The 17,437-nt window shown below is 38.0% G+C and overlaps 1 protein-coding gene across 4 annotated transcripts in view; it reads left to right on the top strand.

Annotated features, from left to right (window-relative positions):
* Positions 1-17,437, top strand: part of csmd3b (CUB and Sushi multiple domains 3b) — a 927,060-nt gene that overhangs the window by 270,257 nt on the left and 639,366 nt on the right. For 3 of the 4 annotated variants that reach the window (XM_069920534.1, XM_069920535.1, XM_069920537.1), the window contains one exon: positions 4,519-4,622. In XM_069920534.1, coding sequence (XP_069776635.1) covers positions 4,519-4,622 — 104 coding nt within the window. Of the gene's footprint in view, positions 1-4,518; positions 4,623-6,278; positions 6,407-17,437 lie in introns of those variants that run through there. The other variant, XM_069920536.1, reaches the window with a different exon arrangement.

The raw sequence follows: 17,437 nt of genomic DNA, 5'->3' as shown, positions 1-17,437 counted from the left end.
AAATAGGTCAGTTGGGGGAAGTTAAGACCATGCAACGTAGGAGCAGAAATAGGCCATCTAGCTGATCCATTTTCCTACACAGCCCCACTGCCTGGCTTTCTCCCCATAACCTTTGATCCCTGGCTAATCAAGAACCTAGCTATCTCTGCCTTAAAAACACCTATTGAACTCGCTTCCACAACCACCTGTGGTAACAAATTCCACAGATTTCTCTTTTTCAAGCTAAAGAAATTACTCTGTATCTCTGTTCTAAGCAGATACCCTTCAATCCTGAAGTTGTGCGCTCTTGTTTGAGACTCTCCCACCATGGGAAACAACCTTTCCACATTGTCTATGCCTTGCAACATTCGAAATGTTTCATTGAGATCCCCCCACATTCTCCTAAATTCCAACAAGTACAGGCCAAGAGCCATCGAAAGCTCCTCGCATGATAACTCCTGGAATCCTTCTTGTGAGTCTTCTCTGAACTGCCTCCCACATCAATACATCCTTTCTTAAATGAGACCAAAACTGCTCACAATACTCCAAGTGACATCTCATCAGTGCCTTATAAAGCTTCGACATCACATCCTTGCTCTTATGTTTAATTTCTTTCAAATGAATGCCAGCTTTGTATTTACCCTCTTCACCACTGACCTAACCTGCAAGTTTACCTTCAGGCTGTCCTGCATGAGGATTTCCAAGTCCTGTATTTGGTTATTTTCAATTTTCTTCCCATTTAAAAACAAAATAGGTTGCCCGTTTATATTTTCTACCAAAGTGCATGACTATACACGTTCTAACATTGTTTTTCATTTGCCATTTTTCTGATCATTCTCCTTATCAATCGAAATCCTTCTTCAGCCACCTTGTTTCCTCAACATTACCTGCTCCTCCACATCATTGAATGATACTGTGATTGAATTAAATCGAAATAATTCAAAAATGTTTTGGGTCTTCCGCAGTCTGAATATTTTAACGTGAAATTTGATGTGCATTTTTTTCCTTTTGCTTTTTGTAATGGTAATACATTCAACAATGATTAAATCTAAAAAAAAAAGTAGATATGAAACAAGTTTAACTAAAAGCTGAATCCTGGGTACATTTTAATTTCAAGGTGCTTTGTATCATTATTCTTAATTTATCCATGTACATCTCAAGGAGACTTGGAGTTGTGACTTTGTCTGGAATTTCAATAATTTGGAATATCTATAGACATTCAAAGAATAGGGTGAAAATTGATAACTCCATTCACTCATTTAAACTCCAATTCTTATTGCAGAGATGCTGTGTTGAGATTCCCTTTGTAATGTTTAACATTCTAATTACAAATCACATGTGAGTTGGAAATGTCGGACTCTCAAATTGAATGCAACAGAGGTTTTCTGACAAACAATTGAAATCATTGCCACAATTTTTATTATTGTACTGGATCTAATTACAATTTAATTGGATACGAATACGATTAGTGTTGAAACAGAATTAATTATTCTGCAGAGCTATCACCTCTTGTCTGTTGAATCCATGCAATCTGATTTGAAGGTTGCAGAATGTTTGTTTTATTAGCAGAAAGGAATTGAGAAACAAAGCATGCTGGTTTCATGATTGACCCAAGTGATTTATTTTTAAAATGTTAAATCAATATTGTGATCACTGTGAAAGTTCCACCAAAACTAATAAATTCAATTGTAAGGTTTGGAGAAGAGTTTTGGATTTCCCTATGTAATGCTGAAAAGAACATTGTCAATAATGTTGCTGTGTTGTAAGCTCTCAAAAATCTCTGCATGTATTAAACTCTTATCACAGGGATTGCTGCTACTGGAGGGAAGTTGCAGAGAAAAGCAAGGGTTGGAAGATTATCCTTTGGAGAGTCATTAGGACCTGAAAGGCTGGTGAATGGTATTGTCCACAAGAGGCATGTTCTTTAGACCTGGCATCTTGACTTAATAGAATGATAACCAGATGCTCCTGGATATTTGTCAGGGGAGTTAGTTAAAAGACATGATTCCAGTCTTCAAATGCCTGCATTTGAGAGAAGCTGACAATGCAGGGAAATCTATGTGTCAATCCTCCTGTTCCAATGGGCTGAAGTAAAATAAAGTCTTCACTTCTTCCATGTGGAGTTCTATGACTACACTAATGTTGTGTGTAGCAAACCATGAGATGTGGCAAAAATTCAGAGCTTAGGAATCAGAGAGTGTCTCTGTGGCTCATATTTCTGTGAGTAAAGCAGTCAAGACCTATAAGGACTAGAGTATTTGAGGTTGTAAAAGGGCAACAGATCTAAGTGATGCAGAGAAGCATCGTAAAACTTTGCAGTTCTATGATAAAAAATTAACGGCTATTTTCAGAACAGTGAGAATGAAAGGAAAAAGTATGAGGAGAAATTAAATCTTGCCATGTTTTTCCATTGCGTGAGAAGGCAGCTAAAATGGGTAGACAATTATACCACCAACTTAAGCTGATTTTCAACCATTTTTTGGAATAAATGTTGAGATTACTGGACTTCGATAAGGAAACCGTATTGCTTTATGCATTTAAAAATGACTGAATAGGCCATAAATCTTGAATTTCTGATCATTATGCAAACCATTTTAAATTTCACTAAATCCCCCTTCTTTACGTACATACTTTGCAAAGGGCAGACATTAACAAGTCTTCAGCACGCCCTTCTATTTAGCACACATTTCAAGCATCTTCCCTGAGGCTCCTCCTATCACAGGTGGTCACTTAATTCTCTCCATCCCTTTCTTTTCTCTGCACTTTAAAATATATCTGTTTTCTGAATGTTCTTAGGAGGGCCATTGACCAGAAAATTCAACTGCTTCCCTTTTTACCAATTCTGCTTGATTTGTTGGGTATTTCCAGCATTTTCTGTTCTTATTTGAATTTTATAGCATATGAAGTGTTTTTTTATTAAACATTCTTCTGAGAGCTTTTTGTATGTTGTAGATATTGCATGCGATGAAGTTCATTAGTCATTTCATTTTCGAACTGTCAAAATTAATTATCAGTATTTCTTTAACATCAAAATGACATTAATATATTGATTATATTTGTCACCAATTTACATTTCATTGGTAATATTGTTTCAAATGGCTCAAGAAGATTTTTGCAGTTAATTATGAATCAGTTTTCTCAGAAAACTACCAATGTACTGGGAATTTTACGATTAGATAGTATTCACAATTTCTAAGTAAACAAGCTATATAATTTACGAGTTACAAAACAATGTATGCAACACAAATGACAAAGGGCCCAGGCCTAATGTATTGGTTACCCTATACTACCTACCAATGCTGCATGACATGCTAAGTTTTTCCAGCATGTTTGTGTGTTACAGTTGTCATACTTGTTTCATATTGCCTGCATATTTGCTACTTTAGAATCACTGTAGCCTTTTTTTGTTGAGTGGGCTTAAAGAGTGGCTGCAGCAGAACAATCCAACACCCTCTAGAACCATTAACCTACATTTTTACCAACTAACCACTATCCACATTGTAATGGTTAAAATGACTGGAAAACATATTTTTGCCAGATTCTAGCAGTCTGTAGAAAATTGTTGACATTCTTTGGAGGGTCTCTTTAGGTACAGCCTTCCAGTCAAGGTTAAAAGCTCTGTTTTCGACCATCTTCGAGAAACCGAACCAAGAACAGAGCTGGTCTTGATGATTTCTTTGACTGTGTACTTTTGAATATATTCATATTGTATTGTCCATTTATTCATTTTTGTTTTATAGTATAGCTAACTGTTTAACAGTTCAAATGAAGAGTGAAAAACTCAATGCTAATTTGGAACAGACTTTTCATATTTAATGTATCAAAAACAATGATGCCTCCATGTTGCTCAAGGATTATAAAGGGAAATAGTTACAATACACATGTACCACACATCCAAGCCATTGCTCTGAATTTATCTGATTGAGTCCTGAGGTTGATTTTGCTGACTGACACTGCACCAGAATTTCAAATCATTCTGCTTCATGATGGACAATGTAATGAAGACAGTATGAACGTCTCCATCGAGGTGATATTTGATTTAGAGTATTATTCAGGACCTTAGATCCTTAAATCTTTGCATGCTACAAATTTAGTTTAATCAGCAGATGAATTAGACCTGAAGAACGAATAATAGGAAATACAGTTTGCACAATATTTTTATTTTCATTGCAGAATATCATAAACATCATTGAAATGCCTTGTAACTTTGCTCATGTAATCAATGATCAGCAAACAATGAAAAGCTGCACCACTCTAAATGTGTGATAAATATGATTTGCTTAATTCGTATGTTTTATTGAGAGAGTAAACATTCAACCTTCCCAATCATTCTCAATACCATGGGGGGGGGGGGTGGGGAGGAGACAGAAAATGTTCATGATTGATTTGTCAGCACAAAACATGTGATAACTGTATCATACTGTTGTGTTGAACTAGATATTAGGTGACAATTTTCAGTTATGAATTAGCCATAGTCTCTGCAAGATATTTTTTGAAGTTATCTGCTGATCTTCTTTATCTTTTCTGTTTCAACACTAGGTGATTCAGATTGATTTTGAAGAATTTGATTTGGAGATTGGCTATGACACCTTAACAATCGGTGATGGGGGAGAAGTTGGTGATCCTGCCACTGTGCTTCATGTGTAAGTGCATTAGTGATCGTTGGAAAATTGTACAAGTATTTGCATTAAATAGGAGTTTGGATAATTATTTATGAGAGTGTTTAAATGATGAGAAATATACTTTATAAATTTTATTCTTAAATATTGAATTTTCATTTTATATACAAGAAAGTATGTCATGGCAATTTCATTAAGACCCAAAATGATATAAATTTGGGCAAACAAAACCATGCAATGTGAGAAAATACTCTACATCATTCAATATCAAAACAAAATAACTAAGGTTAATATTCTGAAGAAAAATTGAAAATATTGCATGAGTTAAAAACAAAAGAAGGCATGATTCATATAGATTTGTCAAAGATGAAGGCAAATACAGGGGGTGACCCTGGAGCTTCCTGTTGCCTATCACATCAATTCTCCATCCAACTCCCACCCTGATCTATCAACTTCCTGTATTGATGCAAGAGTCCCAATGGACATCAACACATCTTCTGTCTTGACAAGTTTCATTTTTTTTTGTATTTAGCACAGTATACAATCCTTTATCTGGAACCCTTGGGGGAAAGTGTGACCCGAATTTCGGATTTTTCTGGATTTCGGAAAGCCAGATTTAAACCCACCCCAATTGTGTTGCCATATCTAAATCCACCCAAGCCCCTTCCAGTCATGCTGCCAGCTCCCCACCTGACTTGCGCTGCCGGTCTCTCGCCTGACCGACTTGCACTGTCGGCTCCCCCTCTTGCCCGCCCAACTCGCACTGCCGGTCTCCCGCCCGCCCGACATGCGCTGCTGGTCTCCCGCCCATCCGGTGTGCGCTGCCGGCCTCCCCCCCCAGCTCGCCCACCCAGCTCACACTGCCAGCCTCCCGCCCGCTGGCTCACACTCCCGGTCTCCCGCCTGCCCGACTCGCACTGCTGATCTCTCCCCTTCACCCGCCCAACTCGCGCTGCCGGTCTCTCCCCAATTACCGAATTTTTGAGCTTTTTGGATTTTAGGTGTCCGGATAAAGGATTGTGTACCTTGAATTCTATAGTTCTTAGTGGGAAATTAGGAATGGCGAATAAATTCCACCTTTTTTAAAATAATCCTCACCTCATGTGCAACTATAAACTCAGTACATTGAATCAAAGATATTCCATAAGGAGTATTGTGGATAAGGCTGCTCAACTTAGAACAAGTGCATGGAATTATGATGATGTGGCTATAATAGATTTCTGATTGCAAGAGGAACAGGACTGGCAGCTCAAAGTTCCTGGTTTTGATGTATTACATGGGATATTAATGGAGGCAAAATTGGTGGAGGGGTCATTTAACTCACCAAAAGAATGTCACAACCGTACTTAGCAAGGGAATGCTGGAGGAGTAATCCACTGAGGCATTGAGCTGAAATCTAATATCAGAAAAATGAAGTCACGCTGATGGGGTGATGCAATAGGCCTGTCAATAGCTACCATGTGAGAAATCAACAGATATGTAAACAAAGATGTCATAATAGGAGACTTTAATTTCCTAACATTGATTGGGATGTCTTTCGTGCCAGAGGCTTAGATAGGGCAGAATTTGTTTCACGGGGTGAGCATTTCAGGAATAATCGTTGCAAAGAATTGTGAAACTTATTGAGATACTTAGAAATAAGGACAAGCCTAAATCTCATGGGAGAGTATTAAATTGACGGAAGACAAATTACAATATTATTAGATTAGAACTAGAAGATTTAATTTGGAGCACCAGTTATCGGACAAGTCTAAAACTGATATGTCAATAGAATCTAGGATAAGCAGCTTTCAGAAATGAAAAAAAAGGTAAGGCTTATAACAGAGGTCGTGAATTTAGTCAAAAAGGAAAAGGAAGCATTACAAGCTAAACTGAGATAAATCCCTTGACAATGATTGCAGGGAAGAGATCAAACAGGGCATGAGGCCACAAAATATCCTTGGTGAATAGGATTAAGGATAATCCCAAAATACTTAAAATTAGCATTAAAACAAGAGGATAACCAGGGAGAGAACAGGACCACTCAAGGACAAATTTATGCTTGGAATCTGAGGATGATGTGTTTTGCACCACTATTCACCAAGGAACTGGACATTAGTAATGGAAAGTAGTCTCGAGAATACTAATGCATTAGAGCATTTTTAAATCAAGACAGAAATGGTGCAAAGTTTTTCAAAGAGCATTAAGGTGGGTAGATCCTCGGGGCATGACAAGATATAATCCAGGTTATTGAAAGAGGCCAAGGAAGAGATGGCTGCGGTCTTGATGAAGATCTTGGTTTCCTCGTTCAGAACAGATGAGGTCCCAGAGACCTGGAGAGTGCCCCATGCTATTCCTTTGCTTAAGAAGGAAAATAAGGATAATCCAGGAAATTATAGGTTGGTGGGGAACTATTGCAGTGGATAATTAGAAATAGGATTTATGCACATTTGGAAAAGCATGGTCAGATTAGGCCAAGGCTTTGTGCAGGGAAAATCACACCTTACACATTTGATTCAGTTTTTCGAGGAAGTGACAAAGATGAATGATGAGGATTGTGCATGTTGCCTGATTGATTGTTGCTAAAGCATCGCAGGCTGATTTGAAGGCTACAGTGCATGGGATCCATGGTAAATTGATAGTTTGGATTCAGAATTGCCTTGCCCATAGCAGACAGAGGATTGTGATGGAAGAGTGTTATGTGGGCTGAAGCCTCGTGTCCAGTGGTGATCTGCAAGGATAGGCGTTGGGATCTGCAATGTTTGAGATGTGTAAAAATGACTTGGATGTAAAGGTAGGTAGATGCATCAGTCAGTACATAGATAACACAAAGATTGGAAGAGTTATTGGAGGTGCACAGAGGGCTATCAAATAATTCAGGAGAAAACAAATCAGTTGCAATATGGCCAGTGAAATGGCAGATGGAGTTTAATCTGGACAAGTATAAAGTTTTGCACATTTGGAAGTTAAATGTCAGGGGAAAATTTACAATTAATGGCAGGACTGCTAAAAGCATTGATGTGCAGAAGTATCCAGACCAGGCAAGGAGGGTGGTAAGGAAAGCTTGCGGTACACGTGCCTTCATTGGTTGGTGCATTGAATATATAATCTTGGTTGGGCAACAAATGGGAGTATTGTGTGCAATTTTCACTGTCTCAGGATGAAGGTGGAGGCTTTGGACAAATTACAGAAGAGATAAACTTGGATGCTGTCGAGGGTATGCTCTACGAGGAGAGGTTAAACAATCTTGAGTTGCTTTCTGAGGAGTGCTGGATGCTGAAGTTTGTAAAATTATGAGGGATTTTTATAAGGTAGATAGTCAGAATCTTTTTCCTTGGGTAATAATGTCACTTACTAGATGATGTGGATTTTAGATGAGGTGGGTGGTGGGAGTTTAAAGGACGTGTGGGGCAAGATTTTTACACAGACAGTTGTGGATGCCAATAATGAGCTGCCAGGTATTGTGGTGGAAGCGGATGAGAAAGTTGCACTTAAGTCGCTTCCAGATAGATATGACAATCTAGGGAATAGAGGGATTTGTATGATGTGCAAGCAGCAGAGGTTTAGTTTCATTTGGAAATCAAGTTCAGCACAGATATTGTGAGCCCATTACTGTGCTGTTCTCTGTTCTCTCTAATTATGCTCTTCACTGATATTTAAAGTATGATCTCTCACTTTCCTTGGATTTTCATGGTGTATTATTTTTTCATTCAGTAAACCATTTCATTTTCACTTCAACAGAAGGATATCTTCTGTCTGAAAAATGACTGTTATCATGATGGTTATAATGCATCATCAGAGAAGGACACTGAGTGAAGGACGAACACAAATATACAAACCAGAGGGATGGTCAGAACAGTATTTAGGTGTTTGCTTTGGATTGGATTTAATGCTGCTTCAGAGTCATCCACATGAATTGTATTAGACACATACTTTATTATTAAAAGGTAATCGATGGCAGAGAAAAAAAGAATAATTTTTTTGTCGATGATCCACTTGTAAGAACATTGTAAGTGAGACTATAGTTAAAAGTTGAAATCATTCTTCACCTCTCAATGGATGAATCGAATGCTGTTATTTAGAAGATTCAATTCCCTAGTAAACTTCTATCACAAAAATAAATAGTTGCTTCTCACAGTTAACCATCCCTTCCTATAGTTGATTTATATTTATGTATTATAGAAACATAGAAGATAGGAGCAGGAGTAGGTCCTTTGAGCCTGCTCCGCCATTCAACGAGATCATGGCTGATCTTGAAGTTAAGTACCCCATCCCCGCCTTCTCTCCGTAACCTTTAATACCCTTATACTGAAGAAAAATATCTAATTCCCTCTTAAATATATTTAATGAACCTGCCTCTACTGCCCTCTGTGGCAATGAATTCCACAGATTCACCACCCTCTGGGTAAAGAAATTCCTCCTCATCTCGGTCCTAAATGGTTTGCCTATTATCTTCAAACCATGGCCCCGGGTTCTGGATTTTGGAAACATCCCATCTGCATCCATTCTGTCCAGTCCTGCCAGAATTTTATATGCCTCTATGAGATCCCCTCTCAATCTTCTAAACTCCAGCGAGTACAATCCCAATTTGCGCAATCTTTCCTCATAAGTCATTCCTGCCATTCCAGGCATCAGCCTGGTGAATCAGCTCTGCACTTCCTCCATTGCAAGAACGTCCTTCCTTAGATAAGGTGAGCAAAACTGCATACAATACTCCAGGTGTGGTCTCACCAAGGCCCTGTACAGCTGCAGTAAGGTATCCTTGTTCCTATACTCAAACCCTCTTGATATGAAGGCCAACATACCATTTGCCTTTTTAACCGCCTGCTGTACCTGCATGCTCACCTTCAGAGACTGGTGTACAAGTACCCCTAGGTCTCTCTGCACTTCCCCATCTCTTAATCTATTGCCATTCAAATAGTAATCTGCCCTCCAGTTTGTATTACCAAAGTGGATAACCTCACATTTATCCACATTGTAGTGCATTTGCCGTGTATCTGCGCAGTCCCTCAATTTATCCAAATCACACTGGAGCTTCCTGACCCCCTCTTCCATCAGAAATTAAAGAAGTGATGAGTACATTGCAAAATAATAAGGCCCTGGGGGAAGATGGCTTTCTGGCTGAATTCTGTAAGGAATTTAAAGACTGATTACTTCTCTTATTTGTAGACATGATACAAGAAGCATCAGTAATACATACTCCACCCAAATCTTTTTCAGTTGCAGTAATGAGAGTAATAACCAAAAAAAGAAAGATCCTCTAAAGCTTAATTCATACTTTAAAGGGCAGGTTAAATGCAATTTATTGCACCCTTTCTTCGAGGGAGAGACAACACCAGCATGGGTCAACATAGAATTAGGAAAAAATGGAGAAAAATCAGTTGCAGTTTTATCTATGAATGGAATTCAAGACTAATTAAAGATATAGTTATATTAAAGCATTTAATAGATATTTGGGGTAAGATAGATGGGGAAATTGGAACAAAAGGAGGTGTATCACCTAAACCCCTTTGTTCCAGAATAATTTATTTTTACCTTTCTCATGAGACAACCAGTTTTTGAAATTATGGTCTGATAAATTATTTAGTGTCATTGGAGATTGTTATGACAGCTAATGCCCTTGACTAAATTGAGAGATAAATATGGAATATCTAGAAGTATGATTTTTTTTTGCTATTTTGAAATAAAAAGATCTTTAAGAGATAAACTAGAATCAGATATTATTGCCCCCTTGGCGTGAAGTGGAAACTTATTGGATGAGGGACTGTACAGAAATGTGCTTCGGCCATGTATCTTTTGTACTATTACAAAGAGCAACTTCTAAACCCAGGCTGTATAAAGCTAAATAAGAATGGGAACAGGATTTGAATATTATAATGGATGAACTTAATATGTATATTTATCTTTTTTAAAAAAATTCTTTTTCTTTTTCTATGGCTCTCCTTAGGAGAGTTGGATGAAGGGGAGGGGGGGATATTTTCTTTTTTTCTTTTTTAATATATATATAAAAATGTTCATGTTCATGTTTAATTGCTGTATATATCATATATTTGTTTGAACGAATAAATAAAGTTAAAAAAAACATGGATGAACTTGTGTAGAGGTTGTATGAATAATAAAATATAGATTAGTACAGTATACAATTATGCATCAATTATATATTACACCATACAAGTTACATAAAATATAATCGGATTTATCAAAAAATGTTTTAGGTGCTGTTATATAGTCAGGATAATGTGAATTATTTTGTAACCATGTAGGAATACACCCTTCTCACTGTAGTAACTGTAGTCCACCACTGTGGGTCCTATGCGTATGGATAGAGTGGGTGGGTGAACAATTTCCTGAGATGGTGGAAGTCTCTTTTGTTATTTGAATAAGTGATTTATGAAGTCTCCCAGAGACATAACATGGAGGCAGCGGTATAAGATAACAGAAGTAAAGCCATAAAATTGATTGTAGATCTCTGAAATATGAAGAGAAAGAAGAGAGAAAAAAAACAGTCTTGAAAAAAAAATGGCTGGAATAACAGCAGTTCCCCCAGTGATGGACTGGGAGGCTGAAGACATTGTAGAATTGTTTAAAAAGTTTCAGCAGAACTCCAATTTAGCATTTAAAAGCCATTTTTAAAATGCAACAGCAGAGGAGAATGTCAGTTTTATACTTCTCTGGACAGGGGAGCAAGGTCTTGACTTATTTAATAGCTGAGAGCTTACAGGGTTGGAGAAAAATGATCCAGAGCAGATATTTGCAAAGTTGGCTTCTCATCTTGAACCCAGGTCTAATCATTAGAATGAAACGCTATGAATTTCAAGGCTTAATGCAAGAGGCTGATGAGACTGTTGATAACTTCCTCACAAGACTAATATTTGTTGCTGCAAAATGCAGATATAAGGATATAGAGGATAGATTAGTTGATCAATTAATATGGGGAAGAGCGCATCCCGAAGTGCAAAAGTCTCTTAAGGGGAAGGATAGCTTGAAACTGGCCAAAGCTACAGACACAGCCAGAGCCTTCGAAGCCACAAGGATGCAAATGAAATCCCTATCTATGCAGACCCACCCATAGCAAAGAGAGGAAAGGGTTGATGCTATAAAGATCACAATCAGAAAAATGCAAACCCCCAAGACCTGCAAGTGGTGCAGCAGACAACACCCCTTCGATGATTAAAACAAATGCCCTGCATACAGTTTTGAATGTAGAGCCTATGGTAAAGCAAACCACTGGGTGAAGATGTGCAAGACTGGTATGAAGAAAATGGTAGTACCAGTGAAGAAAAAAGTCAGGAGAAGATCCACCACATAAAAAGAAACAACGAGGACTCTGACACCCAGGTACTGGACATAGAATCCATACACCATCACGAGATGTCACACAAGATGAAAGAAGGCAGCAATTTGCACACTACTATACAAATACGGAGGACAATCCAGAACAAGTCTATGATATTTAACCTGAAGGTGAAGCTGGATACTAGATCACAAAGCAATGTTCTTCCACTCAGACCTTACTGCCAGATGATCCCAGAGAACATAATAAAAGAGTATCCAAAAGACAGTGCATTGAAAACAGCAAAAGTCACATGAACAGCCAATGGCAGACCCATGATCAAACAGCTAGGAAGAGCCAAGATCAATGGCTGCTCCAAGGGAAAGAAGATCCTCTGTACGTTCTACATGGTTGATGCAGACAGACCAGCAATTCTAGGTCTGGATAGCTGCCGGGAGTTACAATGATCTCTGTCAATTATGAGATCCAGATGAAGAAGGTATCCAAAAGGATTAACAGAGACACTCCATTGGAGAACCGACCTCCAGTCACAAACAAGGCTGAGCTCATGAGCATGTAGTAAGGTTAAAACCTTGTGTTTTTGATTTGTAGTTAATTTTATGACAATCCCTTGAGGAAGAAGAATTGTTTGTACTGTTATCATACTAACACTGCGAACTGTGAGTTTGTATTTAATTGTTTAAGAATAATGAGAGATGCAAGTTCTCGAGATGCTTTTCTTTAAATTCATTTCATTTCATCTCAATCTCATCTCATATTGTTGATTTATTTTATATTTGTTTCAAGTTGATTATTATTATAATACAGTATAAATTGTTACTCATCATTATGGAAATCTCAATGCGAAGTTACACAAAATGTTTTTTCATTATATTGACAAATTAAAGCTAGTTATATCTGAAACTACAAAATTTGATTTATTGAATTAATAAGATGGCAATTTGGAATATCATCGCTTATTTTTCCGTGAAGGTGATATGTTTTGAAATTGGGAAATGTTAGAACTTGTAAAGGTGTCGTCTATACATGCAGCCGGAATGCATTGATGACTCATTTGGATGCTTTGGAGACTTTGAATATCACATATCCACAGGTCCGAACTCCACATCAGTCGTCCATGCTTCAAAGGAAGTACAACTGGAGCTTAAGAAGAAGCTGGAGCACGAATTAAAGGACATGGAAAGGATACAAGTCAGAGCCAAAGTGACTGAGCCGACTGACTGGGTAAATTCCATAGTGGTCAAAGAAAACCCAAATGGCTACATGAGAATATGCCTGGTCCCTAAACACTTAAATCAAGCAATAAAAAGGGGTCACTACCCAACACCGACACTAGAAGACATCATAGCAGAACTAACAGCATCTAAAATCTTTAGCAAGCTAAATTCTAAGAATGGATACTGGAATGTGAAACTAGATGAGGAAACAACATTACTAGAAACATTCAATACTCCATTGGTTGTTACAGGTTCCTGCAACTACCTTTTGGCCTAAAGGTGAGCCAGGACATGTTCCAACAGAAAATCGATGAGACCAACAGAGGGTGTAAAGGTGCTGTTGGCATCGCGGACGATATCCAGATTTTTGGCAGAGATAGAATAGCTCATGATCTTCATCTACACGAGGCCATGGAGAGAACAAGAGGAGCTGGAATTAAACTTGATGCAGACAAATGCATTATAAAAGAGAAGAAATACCAATTCCTTGGAATGGTGTACACTCCTGATGGACAAGGCTAAAGCCATTTTCGAGATGGAGCACCCAAAGGATAAAAAGGAACTCAGAAGTTTCCTTGGTTTGGTCCAATACATACCACATACGTCAAACTACACAGCAAACATCAGAGAATCGAAGGAAGATGTGAAATTGCAGTGGTCACCATCACATCAGAGAAGTTTTGACCAGCTTATAGAAATAATATGCAGAGAAGTGGAGTAGAGATACTATGATAGAGGAAAAAGACCTCACTCTGCAAGTAGATGCATCGAACTGAGGCCTTGGTGCAGCATTAGTACAAGAAGGAAAACCAATCGCTTGTGCCTCAAAAGCACTAACAACAGTTTAAGTGATACACCTTCTTTTGCCTAAATTGAGAGAGAGATTTTGGCGGTCGTATACAGATGCTAGAAGTTTCACATTTCCATATGGAAGAAAGTTTATGTGGAAAGTGATCATCTCCCACTGGAACACATCCAGAGAAAGAACCTAAACAAGGCACCAGCCAGACTGTGGAGATTATTTCTATGACTACAATGCTACGCCTTCAACTTAAAATACATACCAGGCAAAGAGTTGGTGCTTGCTGATACCTTGTGACGACTTTCCCCAAATGAAAAATATGAAATGGAAGTCATGGGGATCAAGATACATCATCTCGTCAGTGTGTCCAGTAATAAATTAAGCCACATCAGAGAAGAAACCAGTAAGGATGATGTGTTGCAAATGCTTTCTCAATAAGTAATACAAGGATGGCCAGAGAGGATAAAGCAGATAGAGCCTTCAATACATCAATATTGGTCGATCAGAGATGACATATCATTGGAGGATGGTGATCTGCTGGCTGGATCAAGACTGATTATACCTGAAACAATACAGGAAGAGATTCTCCAGGAAATACCTGAAGTTTACATGGAATGGAGGAATGCAAACTCAGAAAAAAGTCAGCTGTGTACTGGGCTGGTATATGCAGACATCAAAAATATGGTGGCTACATGTCAAATATGCCAAAAGCACAGAAACTCACGAAAGAAAGAGGAAATGATTTCCACAGAAGTATCTCCCAGGCCATGGCACACAGTGGGAGCCGACTTCGTCACTGAGAATCGAGAGTGGTATTTAAGAATAGCCTGTTACTTCTCTAAGTTTCCATTCGTCAAAAGGGTGAAAGACCTGAGAGCGTCAACTATCACTACAGAAATAAGAACATTCCTTGCTGAACAAGGAATACCTGAAAAATTAGTTTGTGACAATGGAACACAGTTCACATCACAAGAATTCAGAAAGCTGGCTACAGAGTATGGGTTTGTTATCACTACATCATCCCCACACTACACCAAAGGTCATGGGTCCATTGGAAGACAAGTGCAAACTATGAAACACACACTAGTTAAGTGTCGCCAAACAAATGGAGACCCAAACCTAGCTCTTCTATCATGACAAGCAACACTTCTAAGGGCTGACATGAAGTCCCCACCAGAACTTCTAAATAGAAGGAGATATAAAACTATTCTGCCAAGCAAAATCCACCCTCCAGAAGACAAGGAGGAAACCAGAAGAAGACTGGCTGACGTGCAAGAAGAAGGATGCTAGCATTATAACAAACATGCAGAAACATTGCCAGATCTCTTCAGAGGGCAGCATGGGCATATTCAAGAGACTATGTTGAAAACATAGACCTCAGCAAAGGTTATTTATCAGAGAAGCTGAGACACCAAGATCATACAAAGTCAAGACAGACTCTAGCAATTAGCTGAGGAGGAACAGAATTCACATTTGACCAACACAGGATATGATGAAGCAGAAAGCTTTAATACCAGCAAAGCCTCCAACACCAATATCAAATGAAGAGACCACAACCACTAATACAGAAACATCAACACAGCAGTTGTCAGGTGCAGCACAACAAGCTACATCACCTACACGTGTATCAGCAACACAGAGCCCAATGGTCGCAGCCAAATCCACTAGATGGTGAAGCAATATATTGCCGAAAATGTGATATTGATAAGAACTATGTAAAAAATAGTTGTGTAAATAAACTAGTTTACAAGTTCAGTTACTTAAGTTGCACTGGAAAGAGAGTGATAAAGAATACAATTTTTTTCTTTATTTTAAGAAGGAGGGATGTTATATAGATAGGATAACATGAACTATTTTGTAACCACGTATGAATACACCCTTATCACCGTAGTAACTGTAGTGCACCACTGTGAGGTGTGTGTGTGTGTGTGTGTGTGTGTGTGTGTGTGTGTGTGTATATACAGGTGCAGTATAGAAGAAGATACTTTTCTGCACTCTACATGGATTTGTCTGAAAATGAAACCTTTCTTGTTGAAAATAGGGTAACTATTAGAATAAATCACTGGTATTTCATACCCAGAAAACCCTGACCTATCTTTATTGGGGAACATGGAAGGAACAAACGGTAAATTGAAACTTCCATTAAATCAAAAGAAATTTGTGAAAATAGTATTGGTGGTGGCAAGAAAGTGCATTGCAGTTGCTTGAAAATCAGATTCGTGTTTAGGCATAGATAGATTACATGTAGAAATTCAAAAGTGTATTCCATGTGAATAAGTATAATATATATTTACAAATATTGAGCCCATATATGCAAAAGATAGGTATTGTTGTTTAATTTTATCTTTTGCTATTGCTGGATCCTACGACACCACTCATCAGATGAGTTAAGGTACTTTGTTGGTTTGACAAATTCCTTGGTGCCCCATAGCCTATCCTCGTACAATCCAGTAGTTCTTTTTAGTTTGTTTTTTCTTTACTTTTGTATGTTGCTGTGTAATACTAAAATAAGTAAACTGTTGATTTTGCTTTAGGGGGTTGGGGTTTGTTAAGGGGAGGGGGTATAATTTTTTTAATTTGTATACAGGATTAATCTGGACAATATGATGGATGGAAACAAATGATTATTTACTACATGTATGAAAACTTAAAATAAAGTATTCAAAAAAAAAGAAAAGGCAAGAATAGGAAGGGCAGGAGTACAGACCAAGAGTCAAAAGGTGTGAATAGGATACAATAAGAAGACTGAAGGGAGGGAAGGTGAGCGAATTGATTGGGGGACTGGAGTAGCGTGTTCCTCTGTGAAAGAAGACAGAGGGAAAAGAGAGAGACAGAGAGGGAATCCTAGGGAATCATAGGGGGAGAGGGCCAAACAGAAACCAGAGAAATTGATGCTAATGTCATCTGGCTGGAGCTGGCCTGGAGGTAATATGTGTTGTTCCTCGAATTTGCTGTAGAACTGACTTTTCAGGCCTGAGCCTTTCTTCAAGCAAATATTTTCTTATAAATATTTCCCTTCTCCTGACAAATCCTTCATGTTCAAAATGCATTTTGCTTTGTTTGATCAGTGTCAAGCTTAAAAAAGAGAGTAGAAAGGAATCAGATCTTTTCCACAATACTATCACTGTAACAAAACCCTTGGAAGATTTTTCATTGGAAGGAAAAATAACAATTGATGTTCGAAGAATAATGAAGAGTGATTAAAACCAAAGTAAAAAAATTAAAGGAAATGATAATTGGGAAACAAATAATTAAACTGCTTGATAACGACACTCAACTTCAAATTACCATAAATTACGGATGTGTCTGAAAGAGACGAATTAAGATTTCTTATTCTATCACCAGAGAATCAGGAGAATGGTGCATCACTGGAGTCAGATAGCCCAAATAAGCTGCAATCATTTTTTTCCAGACTGTAAACACCTATGCATTTTCTCATTTATAAGCTTTTATTCAATTCTGTTAAAATGGGAACAATATTTCACTCCTTTCCCACGGCTATATAGAAACTTTTTGAAATGCAGTAATTTGCTGTTGCCTCTGTGCT

This window comes from Narcine bancroftii, chromosome 2 (genome assembly GCF_036971445.1).
Source record: "Narcine bancroftii isolate sNarBan1 chromosome 2, sNarBan1.hap1, whole genome shotgun sequence".
Taxonomy (NCBI): domain Eukaryota; kingdom Metazoa; phylum Chordata; class Chondrichthyes; order Torpediniformes; family Narcinidae; genus Narcine; species Narcine bancroftii.
This window is presented reverse-complemented; position numbering and strand designations above follow the sequence as displayed.